Raw genomic sequence first — 17,398 nt, forward strand, 5'->3', positions numbered from 1 at the left:
CGGTTAACACTGTTGAAAAGTGAGAAAATTGACATTTTAATGTTGTGTACATAATTGATGTTTGGCTTATGGTAGCGTATGATGTGATAGGAATTAATTCCCGCTATTTTGAGCAGTATAGGTATTAGTAGAGTGTGCTAATACTGTGGCTAATTATTTGACATGATATGATGTTTTGATACATGTGTTGATGATGTTGATAGTACGCATAATGTTGTGAATGTACATGGTAAGTATGCAATTGTGAATGGACTGTTGTATGGCTTAGAGTGTGAGCATATGTCCATTGTGGATTTTGTTGTTGATGTTGCATTGCTAGATGATTAACATGCATATTGTGGCCTTTAGGGTGGTAGCTAATTCCCACGGTGAGGAATTAGTGAGTTAGTCATTTTAGACTGTTGTTGATGTTTGCATGCTAGGTGATTAGCGTGCATAGCATGGCCCATTTGGGGTGGTAGCTAATTCCCATGGTGAGGAATTAGTGAGTGAGTCACTAGGTCTCAAATGAGTGGGACTAGTGGGCTTGGTAGCCGTGCCTGGATTTGGACGGTGAGGTGAACTATATGTTCACAAAGAGTCGGTACCGCATGCATGGAGTCTCATTGCATAATTGATATATGGCGTATAATATGAATGGATGTATTCCAGTATTATACACATGTTGTGTGTTGTGTGTTGTGTTGATGTTGAGTATGATTGAGTTGACATTGCTGTTACTGAATGCGTAATCTGATTTGGGTGATGAAACGTGTTATTTACTTAGCATTACGTGATGTTTTATAATGCTTGTTATATCGATTGAGGAACTCACCCTTACAACTATTTTTCAGGTAACGAGCAATGAGTTGAGTAGAAGCTAATGCTTGGAGTCTAGTGTAGTCTCCTTAGTGGGTCGTGCTCTGATAGATGTAACATCGGGATGGGGTGTTTTAACTCGTTTTAAATGTTTTATTGTTGGTTATGAACCATTTTACATGTAATGTTTTACATGATTGATGAGATTTCTATCCGCTGCGTCTTATGCAAATGCTTATGTTTTGATTTAATAAAAGAGCATGACCGTTATATTGGTGATTGGTGTGAAGTAACTGTGTGACACCCTTGATTGCATATTACTCTGATTGACATATTGTTATTTTAATTAAATAATTGGGGTATTTTAGAAGGGTGTTACAAGTTCTAGATAGGAATTAGCCTTTGGGGGAATAGAATCTATATTTTGGGAGTTAGGAATTGTGTGAGTCTATGATGAAATTGTTGTTGTTCCTACTTCTCATTGATGCTATGTGTTGGTACCATGTTGTTGTTGTTGAAATTATTGTCTTTGATTGCTTAATGCTTATATGTTTTGTTGTTGAAGTTATGGAGGTTAACCACATGAATTCATGATGGTATATATTTTAGTATAGATTATAATGGTTTAATTTGGATTAGGAAGTGTTTCAAAGATGAATTTTTGGAGAAAATGTATGAACCAATCAATTGGTTCTAGAAAGTTCTGTCAAACAATCGATTGGTTGGTCTTTAAAGGAAGAAAAACTGATTTTTCACCAGCAATAATCGATTGGTCTTGGACCCCAATTGATTGGTACATTAAAATTTCGTGAAAAATCTGGCAGAACCTCCATCCAATCGATTGGGCCATGATAGCAATCGACTGGTTCCCTTGTTTTCACTCTAAAATGAGTTTCATAACTCGGAATGAGGCCCAATCGGATGCGTTGAAAAGCTAGTTCAATGCTCTATTTCTTGGTGAGATAAAATCATGCTTATGATTAAATTATAACTTGGTTGTTGGTATTACATTATTGTGTATGTTTATGAGTTCTTTCCCCGTTTCCATCATAAAACGGGAACGGTAACTCCAATTGATACGAAAATGGATACTTTAGGAAGCTAACGCAAAGAAGTATGATATAGAGAGAAGTCTATATGAGTTATTCCATTATTTCTTCTCTTTTAGTCTAGTTATTTCACACCATAATATAATTGGACGGACGTTTACCACATGACGTGGAAGTGGAGTAAGATAGATTGAGGCGAATTATGTGATTGCTTTGCTTGTGGTTTTGTATCACATTGTATTATCATTTGTGCTCTATGTGTGATAGGAATTATTGTGAATTATTATTGTATTGATTGTGTGTATGTATAATATGATTAAAAGCCTATAATGATGAGTGAGGAAACCTAAGAGTATAATGAGGTGAATGACTTAGAAAGATAATCTAGGTTATGAAAAATGACATAGGTTGTGATTCTTGGACGCAATGGTATCTAGGTGTGTATCACGAATAAGAATTCGTTTGATTTTGAATCAATATGCATTGTATGGAACATGCGGAATACTTTGTGGATGGGTGGATATGACCACCTTAGTATTTAATGAATACCATGAGAATTGGTTTGATATTTAGTGAGGAACATTTGTTCAAAAAGTTCTATTTGGTGAGGAGCCTTGCTCCAAAAGTCCTATTTGTTGTTGAAAACTAATCACGTATTCAGAATTATTTTTGGTTGTGCATATACCATTTGAGAGGCTTATGTAAAGCGGTAAGTGGGAGTGTGACACCAACGATTCGTGCCTCAATTGGGTTTGAGTCCCAACCATGGCAGACATGGGGGAAAGATGGACACCTAAGTGGGTTAGAGTCCCATACGGTGAAAGATACTCAAAGTGGGTTCGAGTCCCATACGAGTGATGGTTCTTAAAAGTGGGTTCGAGTCCCATAGGGGAATCTGATATCTACCGTGAAAGTCGATCATACGGGCATACGTGAACCAAGCCTTGGCCTAGACGTAGGTCCGGTTGGGGATCGATGTTGCGTGAATCCGAATAGTGATTTATTGAGTTATGTGAACTCAAGTGACATGTTTCCATACATTGTGAATATCCCTTAGAAACTTAAGTCTTAGTTATCTTGTGTGAATGATACACAAGTAACGAGAGATGAAGACTTGAGTTAGGATTCTATTAGAAATCCTGTAGAGCTGAGTGAACCCATAGAATAGGAGAACTCACTAAGATTATTATCTCACCCCAATATTGTTGTTGCTTTTCAGGTATTGTTTTTCAGGTTATATTGTAAGAGGAGATGTACATTGATGTTTCAAGGGATGTTGATAATTATGATCTTCCGCTGTGGATTTTATACAATTGCAGAGATTGTACATAGTTCTTAGGTTTTTAATTAGGCATTATTGTATGACATGTATATAAAGATGCCGTTAGGCACTTATGTTGTGACAATACCAATAATTAACACTTGTATGATATTATTCTAGATATATATTATACGGGTTGTTACATGACATCTATCATACAATAAAATTCTGATGTCATGATTAAAACTATAATTGGCTAGCGCATCCGCAATTTTATTAGCCTCCTTGTAGATATGAAAAACTCTGATATCCCAATCTCTGCTAAACATGCATTTCACATTACCAAGCATATTCTTGCTAGATATGTTAATCGTCATATTCCTATTGATCGCTTGATACACTTTCTTATTGTCAATTTGAAGAATAGTTCTTATGTATCCACGATCACAGGCTAGATGGAGACTAATTTGAACTGCTTTCAACTCGGATTCCAAGGTTGAAGCTATTCCCATTCTATGAGAGAAGCCCCCACGCCAAGAACCTGAGTTGTCCCTTATTACTTCCCCACACCCTGCTTCCCTATTTCGCTTGATTGCTCCATCAATGATAAAACACATATTTAATGACAAGTCATCCGAAAGAGAGAACCATGGTATAAATACAATAAAAATTCAGCAACAACACATTAACATATATACCATTTGGTGTTCTCCAATTAGAATAAAATCATAATACAAAAATGATGCTACAACACACGAAGGCTGCATATTATCCAACTTTAATAATAATAAAAGTCTCAAAAAAATTTATTGATTACTTATACATCTAAACTATTTAAAAAAACAGAAAACAACTCAGTTTAGTCTATTTCATGCTTAAATAACATTATCAAACTTTTCATTAAACACTTAATTTATTCTCCTATGAGATTTTTTTTATTATCAAACACATATAATGCAATCATAAAAGATTAAAAAAAAAGGATAAAATCCGTGACAATTTAGAGAAAAAAATTCATTGCAAGAAGTGATTAAAACAAAAGATAAATATAAATGAAAATTTCCCACCTTCTCAAAGGAGCAATTATTTTGTTTGTCTCTTACGCATCATATATAAATAATACATAGAATCTAATAAATTCATCGAACACACGATCCACGTTTAATAAATTATAAATTCACAAAATCCGCCAAAGAAAATTATTCTATAGAACAAAATTAAAGTTTAAAGTAATATGGAATAAAGAAGAATAGAAAAAAACAATTTATGAAATGAAAATGAGAAGAAATTATGGGTAATTAGATAATTATATATGTCACAATTAATTCAAAGTTTTATTTCGATTCTGTTTATGATAAATAATTTGGATTCAATACTTTAAATGTTATTCGCGTTTGACTAAATGCATGATGAGAGACTCACGTTTACTTATATCGAAACGTGAATGAAAACATTGAAACCATGTGTTTAAGCGCGAAACGTGCACGAATGATGTCTTCAAATTTAAAATCAAACATATTCATAATTAAATTTATATTTATAAAGTCAACCTTATAAATTTTATAAATTGATCTTAATCTATAGATCGAATTAGTGGAATCTTGCTACAATAACTAATACTTTGTTCATCAATTAAGAAAATTATAATTAAAGGAGACCAAGTGAAAAAAAAGTTGTCTAACAAAAAACAAGAGTAGAAAGTGAGAACAATATAAGTGAATTTGGGTGTTAGTGAAGTTTGTGTGAGTATGTATTGAAAGATTAGAACAAAGAAGATGTAGGTTGAGTTGAATGTAGATAGATGTGAAAGAGGAACATAAAAAAAAAACTTGAAGTCCTTAGACAACAAAAAAACAGACACATTGATAGATAAAATAAAACAAAAACTGTTCACTTTTCCTTTTCTCACACTTTCTTCTTCTTCTTCTTAGTCATTGTTTTTCCTACACTCTCAAATGATGGATTCAAGCAAAAGAGAAGAAGAAGACGACGATCTTTTCCTCCCTGTCCCACCGGATCTGGTGCACCCTCCACACCAGATCCTCCCCTCCTCCTCACCACCACCACCACCAGATCCTCCCTCTTTCTCTCTCTCCGAAATCGTTCTCTTCCCTTCCCCTTCCTCCTCCGACTCACCTCCGAGCCACTCCTCCGCCGACTCACCACCACCGAGTCACCAACTCACCGCCACAACAACCACTACTACAACATCATCAACCACAACGACAGAACCCTTCTTCATAAGCCCTGACCCACACCTCTCCTCTCAATTCTACACATTCAACCCCGACTCCCACTCCCTCATGATCAACTGCCTCCTCCAAAACCGCCTCGCTACTCCCTCCGAGATCCGCGCCGCAACCCCACGCGCCGTCCTCAAATCATGGCGAACCGTTTGGAAAGACCGGAACGAAGAAACCGCTTACCTAACCGCATGGAAACGAATCCAAGACAAATTAACCGCGCGTGTGGACCAAAACGGTAACCACTTTCTCTGCTTCAAGAACAACACGAATCAGTTCGTTTCGCACACGAATCAATGGCAAGACATTGTTATGAATTTTCATAGTGATGCTGATCTTAAGCATCTCGGTGTTAAAGACACTGTTGATAGAATTAAGCAGGTTTGGACTGTTGGAGCTAAGTTTTATGGGATTCCCGAGAGTTACATTCGGGTATGTATAGCCGCTTGTTCGGTTTGCTCTGGGGCGGCATCTGGATCTAATCTTACGGATGCTGCCGCGGCTGCGAGGAACAAGCGGCGGAGATTTGAGTATACTGAGTCATTTGATGTGCCTGCAAAGGAAGTTCCTAGTAGGTTACAGCAACTTGCTGCTAAGCATAAGGTTGTGCTTTGTATTAGGCAGAAGTATATTAGGTATAAGCCTTTTATGGCTGAGGTTAAGGATTATGCTTGTCATAGAGCGGGTCAACCTGCTGCTGCGAAGAAATCTAAGATTTTGAAGAGGGAGCCTTATGCTTCTAAGAGGTGTGGATGTGGGTTTAGGATTAGGGCTATTGTTCCGATTGCGAATTATAATGAGAAGGATAAGAGTTTTGTGTATGAGGAAGAGGGGATGGCGGTTTTTAAATTGTATGCTGTGCATTCAGGGCATGAACCGGGGCCGTTGGATGGGAATGCTAGGATTATGCATAGGGTTGTTGGACATAAAGGTGGGTATTTGATGGATCAGGATGCGGTTGTGTATGGGGTGAGTGAGGAAATGGATAATGAAGGGTTTGGTTTGATGGGGAAAGACGAAGGGGATTTGCAGTTTTCGGTTTTGCAACAGGTGCAGGAATTGAGAGTGGAAGTTGGCATGTTGGAAGGGAGGGTTTCAAAGATTCCGCAGGAATTGTTGGGATCGGTTTCTAGAGATTTGTTTGATGTTGTGAATAGAATTAGGAGTATAGGGGAAGTGGGTTTGAAGCCGATGGGGTTACTACCAACAGATAAGTCACATGCAGATGATGTCTTGGTTGGGGATAACGATCTTGCAAACTGGAGTAATCATCATCATGAAAGGATTTACGGGGATGACAAAGATACCGAGCTGATTGAGGATGATGAAGATAGTTTCGGACGCACATTGGGAGAAGTTGTTTCCTGGGGGGATCATATCAGGACAGAGTGTAGAAGTCAGAAGGATTTGATAAGTGAAACTTGTAAGCCTGAAAAGTGGTTGAAGTGTAGTGACTTTGATGAGAAGAGCATCCTTGATTGTGAAGATACTAAACTAACCAAGCCCATCAGACACGACGAGGCTATAGTTTCAGATGTAGGTCTTGGTTGTATACAAGTTGATAGTTTTTACCAAGACAATCCTAAATGGTATGATTCTCCTTGTGCTTTGGGTACCGGTGCAGATTGTGAGGATACTGGATTCCGTCATGGAGAGATTTTATAATGCCATGACCGTCCAAGTTATTCTTCTCTAACCTAGAGATCAGATTACACCGCGCCTATGTACCCCTTCCAAAAAATAGAAGTGGGATTGTACATTCATGTATACAGAAGATTGGAGCTACTCAACATGCCCTTTAGGTGTTTTTATTCTGTGTGGTTCTGTAAAGTATGACCAGTTATGCTTCTTGCACATAACTTTGTTATGAATATGGCTATATTTATTGACATTTCTCTTTCTCAGCTTTTTGATTCTTTATCTTAGTCCTTCTTATACTGCACATCACTGTTTGTAGTGACCTGTTTTTAAACTTCAGATAATTTTGTATGTATTATGAGGAGCCACTGATGATTTATTGCCATATGGTGTTTTGTACTTTCTCTTTATGGCATGTAGCTATTTTCAATACAAATCTACTCATTTATTATATGCTAAAAGATCACACGGCTTTGGTAGTATGATGACTATAAGCTACCACAGCGTCGCGTACGGGTTATTAGACAACCCAGTATATCATGCATAGCTCAGCCCCGCTCTTTTGGCAATTGATTTTGCACTGAATTGATGATTGAAGGATACATCCGGGTTTCCTCCCCTCCATTCTTACTGTGGTATTTTTAAAAATTCTGTGATATGTGCTTGATACGTGGTTGGCTGTGTAACAATAATAGTTTTGAGGCAGGCAAGTGTATGTGTTGTTTATTCTGTTATCCAAATCTTTATACTGACTCCTAGTATATAATTAGCAGTGAAACATCACACTTGAGATTGAAATTTTCATCAAGTCCTAGTTCCTTCTCTTTGCAGTACTTTTCAACTGGTAATCTTAATAGATAGATCAATTAACATATTAGGGTCCGAACATATGATGATTAGTATCCATATCAAGAGGTATTCAAGACATTGACCTTTGATTATGTGCAGGGTTTCCAATATATAATTCTGAGTGACACTTTTTCACCTGTGTATGAGTTAATGTTTATTAGTAGAGCTACTTGAAATTTTTTTTAGAGATTTTGGTTTCCTTGTATTGTGCCTCATCATGTATGAGGAACATTTGTTTGATGATTTAGTCAAGAACATCATAGACGAGTTTAAATTTGATTGCATTTGCTGTAGCTTGTATGCGTGAACACACTACTGTTGTATTCTCATGGTATCTTTGAAGGCCAATAGATACACAAATATTTTCTACTGAAACAAAGATCTCGATGCCATTGTCTTCATAGAAATTTTCGCAGTCCAGCAGGTTCATGTCTTGCCTGTCTAATAATGTTTAGGGAACCTGTCCTGTTCATTACATTTTCTTTGAAGTATTGCAACAAGAAGTCAGCAGCTAAGCTATTTCCTACTCGGAATGAGTGAAGGTTAGGACTTTTCAGGTTCTTTTACACTTTTCGTGAACAGAGGTGACAATTTTTGTGGTCAATTTTATCATTGTTGTGTCTGAATTGGTCTTGGTAGTGTCGACAATTTAAAATTTACATGTTGCTTCATGCTGCTCATTGAGTTTACATCCTTCAATGCCTTTTTCTATGGTGCACTCATGTTAAAGAAAGATGACTTTTAGAACTAGAACTATGACTTATTAATAACCTTTTTCATGCCTAATTGTAATTTTACATCTGTGTTGCTTATGCAAGTTTCCACTGGCTCTGAAGGCAACTGATCTGAAGAAAGATGCCAGATATTCCAAGGATCAAGAAGATTGTAGCATAGCCTTAAAAATAGGTATGATTTCATATTTCATATATAGATAATGGGCCTGCTGTTTTAAAACTGAAATCACATCATAGTATCATACAGTCTGTACCTAGTTTTCTGTGTCAGATTCATCACTGTGCCAGACCTTGTCCATTTTCTATCCAGAATCTCTCTGCTTGCACCTTGTTTTTACGCGTTTTCACAAATGATTCACCGCAGTGCCAGACATGGTCTGTTTTCTTGTCCTGAATCTCACTGCTATTAAATTCTCATGTATTTTTAATCTCTGAAAGTTTTTTTTTCTTATTCTTTGATTGCTAATGTAACTTCTGATTCTTGTACTGTTATTTCATCACATCAAGTCAATATGCAAAGAATTTTCGTTTGTTCCTACACTGGATACTGGTTTGTCCAGGAAATTTGTATTATGCTGTAAGTACTCAACTGTTTGAATGTATTTTTAAACGATATTTAATATCTAACAGCAATAGATAGACTTCATTCATATCTTTGAAACAGCATTTTGAATTCTCTGAAATTATATCATAATTTAATAATTTATAAATAATTAAGAAACGTTATTTTGAATTCATTCATAAATAAGAAACAGCATTTTGATTTTATACGTTTACGTAACACTACTGTTTTCGTAAGAATGTGACTGTTGGATCACATGTTTTGGTTTGTTGTGGTTATAACTGTTCTATTGTTTCCCTTTACCAAAGTTCAGAATTTTTGTTTTTAATTCTCTGCTGCGATGTTTATTACTGAAGACTGTTATCTGTGAACGCAGCGAGGCTTGGATCTTAGTTACTTGACTTGTGTCTATCTCTTACCTGTTTTGTGCAGGTGAACAAATGCAAATGAAAGTGTTAATGTTTTATTCATTGTTCCGATGATTGAATGCATGTTTTATACTGCCACATATAGTTTTAGATTTGTAGTATATATTCGTCAGATAATATCTTAAGACACAACATGATGCATTATAACATATTCATTGATAATTGAGTGTTTGAGGGAAAGGGAAAAGTGTATCAAATCTATACTGAATAGTGTTAATCTGATTTGAATGAGCTTATTATTTTTTTTATATTCTTCGAGTTGAGGTGACTCGGGTATGCAACAATACTTTTGGTTGGTAAGGAAAATCATACCTGATTAAAACCAGGAAAACAGCAGTTGAACTCGCAATTCCTAAAGCAAGCAGGTTTGCTTGACTCTTCCGAAAAGTCTTTCTTCTGATAGAAAACATGGCGGAGTTGCTGGATTGACTAAAAGTGAAGATGTTGAACTTTAATCACTGGATAAGCATGTTGTTTCTATAATAGAAAGTTATTGGAGTCTAAAATTTACATGTGAGAAAGCTACTGGAGCTGGCGCAGCAAAAGAAACTTGTGAGACAGTGCAGTATTTACAGTTTGTAGCTAGTTTTCTGCAGAAGGTGTAGCTAGTTTTTTTCTGCCGAGGGGAGTATGTTCTGGCTGGTTTTCCGGCACATTGAAACATCTTCCAGCACCATGGTTCTAGTATTCATTAGCTTGAGGCGACAATTCAGAGAGAAACCAAGTCATAGAAGAGGATACAAAATGAGTTATGATTACAGTTATGGTAATCTAAGAAGCATAGAGACAGTACGAGACATATCCAATACTCCTTGAGTATGAGAAATTTTAAAAGGTAAGTTTTGATGCAGCTTTAGATACGCTTATGAGCTTATGACGGGGAGACAAAGGGAGATAAATATGACAGTGTATCTACGAGCAATATCTCATTTCAAGGATCATCATCTATTTATCAATACCCTACAAATCCAGGTGTTTTATTCGTAACACATTCATTTCTAACTATAGAGATCGTGTTATAGAATAAATTGGAATAAAGATCGTGTCATAGAATAAATTGGAATACAATTGAGGGTGTTGATGAATTTTAGTATCTAATTGTGTCCGAATTGAAGACCACGACTCTTCGTCCCATCTAAGTAAAGTTGCAATAGTCCGAAAATCACAATTTCCATTGTCACCGTCATCAATATATGAATGTAAGAAATTAGGAAACTGAGACAAGTAAACATCTCTCGAAGATGCAGAGGACGGTTGACTTCTAATTGACATATTTGACGGTTGACTTCTAGTTGGTTTCATACATAATCTCTTTGTAGTCTTATCTCTTACGAGTCCTCACCATACTCCCACTACGTAAAATCTTGTATACAAGAATCTGTAGAAGATCCTACAGGTTCTGAATCACACAAGTATTTTTCTGCAAGATCCTATAGATTCTGAATCACACAAGTATTTTTCTGCACTACTATCGGGAATTTTGAATATGGACAAAATTTCTGGTATATCGGAAATTTGAAAAATTTGAATGTTTTAGTAGTTTCCCAAGAATTTTAATAATTTTCAGTATTGGTGTAGGAATTTGCAGGAATCTTTCCTTCATCAGACTTTTATAAAATACTGATAAAAATATTTGAATTTCAAAAAATACGAAAAAGTTCGAATTGGAAATTTAGTTTACACTATCGAAAATTTTGTTTTTTATAGGTTAATAAAAGTAAATTTTTTGAAAATAAATAAATTTTAATTGATAAATAATAACAGAGACGCAGTTTCTAAAATATAAAAATGTGACAAATTAATTGCTCCGTTTTCAGATGTTAACACATGCTTCTAGTTGTAGCTTTGCAATGGGTTTCAAAGTCCAATTGGCCATGGTTTAGGAGATATCCCTATTTTTTTCTCAAACAGCTTTCCATAATCTCAATATTTCCTCTAGTAATTGAAATGTGCTAAGTAACAACCCCATGGTGTGTTACACGTTAAAAGACCTTGTTATGGGTAAAGCTCTATATATTTAGAATATTTTCACTCTGGTCACTAGACCTGCTTTCTCTTTTCATAAATTACATCATCGAGATTGACTGAGTAAGGGTTTGAAATAGTGAAACGGGATGATTGCTGCAACAAGAAGCTCAATTGTGACATAACAATGGTGGGAGATCTTCATCTCAGATGGTGGATCCCAACTGAGTCTCTAAAGTATTTTGAGATTTTTTTTCTTCATGAAATGGCATTTTGAAACTTATATTTCAGTTTTATGGTATTTGAGTCATAATCTCTAATTTTTAAGGTGTTTATTTATTGAGTATGCTGTTTAATGCAAATTCTTTTAAGCTGCAATATTATGCAATATTATGTGAAATAGTTTATACACAATTGTTTCTCTAAGAGCTTAACATGAGTATGCATGAATAATTTATACTATTATACATGAAATATTGTTATTCATTTGTATTGTTTAGATCCTTATGCAAATATTTAGCTCTTTATTATAGATTTATAACGTTGAGTGATTATTATATTTTTGATTGTTTAACGAATAGCCACAACATATTTAAAAATTAAAATTATATATTAAGATTTAAAATCACATTAAACACATTCGTTGTAATTAATCATACATCTTATAATAAAATCTACCCATAAGAATTTTGTTATATTTGTGTTTAATTAGGATAAAATATCCATTATATTTGTTTACTTATCCTTAGGAATTAATTTTATCATAAAATTATAATATGAATCTAATTGAGTAAAACTTTAGCCTACATGCAAGTATTGTGTCACAAATTTATGATTAAGTATGATTTGAATCGGCAAGACATGTAATTTAATTACTTTATCTCAATCATGGTTAATGAGCATATTTATTGAATTATGCAGTTATTCAATATGCAAATTTATAGTGTGATATTTTTGAGTTAAACGGTGACAATTACAATCTTCTTTTAGGTTGGATGAACATTGACTATGGCATCACTAAGAATGAACCAACATGTATTACTAAAAACCAATACTCTAGATACAATTGATATTTATGAAAAGTGGGAGATATCTATCCGTCTCTCCATTATGTTCATAAAGACTAAGATATTTGCTGGTATCCATGGTTCAATTGAACATTATGAAAAAGTTAAAAATATTACTAGGATCATTGATGAGCAATTTGCCATATTTGATAGGGCCCTTGTCAGCACTTTGATCATACAAGTTTTAACTATGAAGCTCACTGCGATGAGAGGAGTGTGTGATCACATCTTGCATATCAGGGATATTGGCTCAACTTAAAGATTTGAAAGTGGCCATGTCTCATTCATTTCTTGTTTACTACATTTCATGTATTGTATCTCATCAGTAATGACCATTTCAAAATATCATATAACACACATAAGGATAAGTGGTCGATCAATGAATTGTTGACCATGTGTTTGTAGGAAGACGAAAGGTTGATGATGGAAGAGTGTGATAAAAGAAAATGAAGGAATTTACTAAGAATAAATGTAACATTCCTCGTCAGCCAATCATAAAAAAAGACTTTAAGTGTTTTTTTTACAAAAAAAACGGCACATGAAAAAAACTACTTAAAGTAAGAGTTTCATTTATATTTATTTGTTATAAATCTAATATGGTTAATATAAAACATAACACACGGTGGATTGACTCTGGTTCTACAATCCATGTTTTGAATAACTTGCAGGGTATGTAAAATCTAAGGAAGTAAGTGGAAAGTGAACAATACATCTATTCATAAAGGCATATGCATTCATATGTGGAGGCCGTTAGAACGTGCAATTTTATTTTAAGCAAAAATTTTATTTTAATTTTACAAAAAAACTTTTATATTCCTAAGTTTTCAAAGAATTTAATTTCTGTTTCTAAATTAGCGCATTTGGGTTTATCAATTAATTTCAAGGATACTGGTTTTACTTTAGCTAATAAATATGAAATTGTTGGTTACGGTGAAATGCGTGATGGTCTTTATTTTATTAATTTACAAAATGATGTTATTTATAATTCAATGCATGTTACTAGTTTGAAACACATGGTGAATGAAAATCCTCAATGTTGTGACACTGACGATTGAGACACAACTCAATCGATAGAATTAAGAGATTAGTAAATGAAGGAGTACTTAGTACTCTAGATTTTGCTGATTTTGAGACTTGCGTAAATTACATTAAGGGCAAGCATTCTAACAAGTTTAAAAAGGGCACACAATGGAGCTCAACCCTATTAGAAATCATTCATACATATATTTTTTCAATAAGACATATAGAATTAGATTCAATAGGCCATATCATGCTAAAAATATTATTTTTCATGAAAAAATAGTCAATGAGTCGATACATACCAAGATGAGTTGATACATACTAAGTGGATTTTCAAAGGAAATAGTCATACCTTGTATGTATCGATACAAAGCACGAATGAGCCAATACGAGATGCGATTGAGTCGACTCATACATGATTGTCGCCGGCTCAAACTGAAAGCATTTTTTAACTAAGGCAACTCTGCCATCCATGAGTCAATACATAACGCGACTGAGCCAACACATATCGCGAATGAGTCAACTCATCATGTCTTGGAGTCGACTCATATTGAAGCAATTTTCTAATGCAAATTTTTCTGCCTTTGATGTATTGACTCATTCAAATTTAGAGTCAATACATTATGTTTTGAGCAAATAAATGTATTGACTCAGTATTTTAAAAACTTTTTGGTAAAAAATAATCTGTTTTGTTTGTTATTTTTTTTACACACACATACATATAAATATGCATTCATGCATCATTTTCAACATTGAAACCTGAAAGATACAAATAATTATCATCATCTTCAAACTTTCTTTGCATGCATTCAACAAATACACATAATCATTTTTGTTGTTTGTCATCAAGATAAGATTGATAAGGTCCAATTTAGGTTTGTGTAAATCAAATTGGGTTGAGATTTTTGTTCGGGAGATTCATTGATAAAACGGTTAGGGTTTTTCCTCCAAGATCAATGGTTAATTTGGGGGATTTTTGCACAAGTCTTTGCAACTTGGATTCAACCGAGTGAAAGCTTTAAAGAACATGGATTCTTGCAAAGGAGTAGTGGTACCAGAGGATCAATTGAAAGTATTGGGGAAAGGTTTACAATTTGGATTCAGCCGAGTGAAAGCTTTGAAGGACGAAGGTTCGGTCAAAGGAGTAGCGGTAACCGGAGGATCAAATTGGAGATCTTGTGTGACTTGATATAGATAAGATTAAGGGAAGGGAATGAGCTAGGATCAACATCAAACATAAGACTTAGGGGTTTAAATTTCTAATACTTCTCTTGTAAACTAATATTGCAAAGGTTAATTACAATATCTCAAAGTTCAATTTCGAATTGAGGACAGACGTACCCATTGTAAGGACAATTGGGGAATTGCCAAAACAAATATTGGTGTTCTCCCTCCCTCCCTCCCTCCCTCCCTCTCTCTCTCTCTCTCTCTCTCTCTCTCTCTCTCTCTCTCTCTCTCAATCTCATTTTACATTTTGATAATACATAGTGTTTAATTTGATTTCCTGAAAAATTCTGGTTGCGTTGAGGTATCTTAATTTGTTTTTGTGAAACCATTGCAATCTAGACAATTGCAATTGATTTGTTACACCTTCAACACAAATATAATTATTACAGTTATTGATATTATTGATTATATTGGTGCTAAGAGGAGCATATATAAAGGGAAAGATAAGGTAGTATAATCCTTGATAAATTTTAGCTGCACCAATCATCTTCCGGGTAACATTCCCCTGTATAGTGTAAGAGGTGATATTAAATTTAACACCGTAGTTGAGGGAATTAGTTAACATAGGTATATAAATGATATTGATGCAGAATTGAAGAATACACCAAACATCCAGCAGTTAAAAATATTCATTGAATTTGATTATATCAGGTTGGTTGGTGGTTATAGTGTTTCCATTTGGAAGTTTTACAACTATGTCAAGAACGTTGGTAAGTGTGTGAAAAAGATGATGATAATGGCAAACATGATTTGTGGCCCCTGTATCTAAGATCCATGTAACACTACTACTTAGCAGAGAAGGTGTAGGAAGAATACATGAGGATATGTAGACCATAGTTTAGAATTGTTGAATATTGTTGTTAGGATCAGTTCGTCCGGGTTGTTGAAGAAAAGCTTGATGTTGTTTATAAGTGAAATAGTTGGTTGGTTTATTGTGATGGTCTTCTGGTGTGCTTTGTTGGTCATCATATATATTCTCTGAGGATGCAGTGGTTTGATTAATTTGAGGTCTCTTCAGATAAGGGGAGACCATGTTTTTTGAAGCAGATGTCGATGGCGTTCCATGGTTTGTTGCAGTAGCTACATAACTTGTTTCCTCTTCCATAACCATAAGATGAAGTTTTATTGTTATGATCAGGAGGATGTGTCCAATTGTTGGGCTTGTAAAAGTTTGTACGAAGTTTATCACCAGGGTCAAAAACATTGGGGAATTGGCGTTCTTGTTGGATTAACATGGAAAATACCTGGTTGATATGGGGAAGAGGACTCATCAACATTATTTGTGACCTAACATAAACATATTGGTCGTTAAGACCTTTTAGGAATCTTATAAAATAATTAGAATCACAATATGATTTAATAGTAGGAAGAGGTTGCATGAATATTTGAGGTTACTAGTAAAAGTGGGGAGAGGGCGAAAGTTTTCGAGCTCTTGCCATAACTTTTTCAAAGTGGTGAAATACTGTGTGATATTTTGGTCTCCTTGCTTGAGGTTGAAAATCTTTTCCTTAATGTCTATAATACAAAAAAATCCCCTTGGTGGTAGAGTTCACGCAGATCAATCCATATCTCGTGCGCGATATCCATCCATATGACACTTTGAGCGATTTTCTATGTAATTGAATTTGTCATCCACACCATGGTCATCGTGTTGAAACAATCCCAATGGAGAGATAAACAGACAAATTCAGGAGGTTGGGTTAGGGTTCTATTGAGAAACCCTAGTTTGCTTTTGGACCACATGGCAACTATTATGGATCTTGGCTTAGAGTGGAAAATTTTGATTGTATAGAGGTGGAGACACGACAACCAGAGTAGAGATGTCGCTAGGGTGCATGAAGTAATGATCTAACATGTCATATTAGTAATTTTTTATGGTGTTGGTGGGTTGAATGATATATGGGTTAAAAATGGGTAGGAGAAAGAAGAAAAACAGTGAAATCTGGGAAGTTTTCTTGGAAAATATGTGCAAGTGATATTATAAAGAAAATGTTTGGATGATTTTTTTTAGTGTTTGTGAGAGGTGTGATGAAGATGATATGTAGATTTGAAGGATTTTCTGAGAAATCTGAGGATTGGATATTGAACTTTTGAGGGTGTCTGGGTAAAGTGTATGAAGATGGGATGGATTTATGAATGTATCTGGGTAAAATGATGAAGGTGGTATGAATATAGGATGAACATGTTAATGTTTTGATGAGGCTGTGGATGATTTTATGGGTAATATTATGAAGATTGTATGCATTTATGAATGTTTATGGGAAATTGTATGAATGTGATTGGAGGGTTTCTTAAACGTGTGAGAGAGAGGTTTAGAGAGAGAACAAAGATTAGAGATAATTTTTTTTTGATGAAATGATAATAGTACCTATTCGTTTGCTTATCAAAATAGAGTTGGAGATAATGTGTAATATGAGATGGGAATTTCTTATCCCATCCTATGGAGTGAAAAAACACCCAATTAAAAATGTAAAATGACCATCAAATTCCGGAGATGCATCTCAGGGCACATCCTTGCACCATCTTATGACGCATCAAATGAGTGTCACCCCAGAGT

General features: G+C 34.8%; 1 protein-coding gene across 1 annotated transcript; it reads left to right on the top strand.

The window, feature by feature from the left end:
- Window positions 1-4,855: 4,855 nt before the first annotated feature.
- LOC127075782 (uncharacterized) lies at window positions 4,856-7,388 on the top strand. The gene has a single exon (XM_051017251.1). The coding sequence runs from the start codon at window positions 5,064-5,066 to the stop codon at window positions 7,014-7,016; it is 1,953 nt and encodes a 650-aa protein (XP_050873208.1). The 5' UTR covers window positions 4,856-5,063; the 3' UTR covers window positions 7,017-7,388.
- The last annotated feature ends 10,010 nt before the right edge of the window (window positions 7,389-17,398 follow it).

Source organism: Lathyrus oleraceus, chromosome 4, assembly GCF_024323335.1.
Source record: "Lathyrus oleraceus cultivar Zhongwan6 chromosome 4, CAAS_Psat_ZW6_1.0, whole genome shotgun sequence".
In the NCBI taxonomy this organism is placed as follows: Eukaryota; Viridiplantae; Streptophyta; class Magnoliopsida; order Fabales; family Fabaceae; genus Lathyrus; species Lathyrus oleraceus.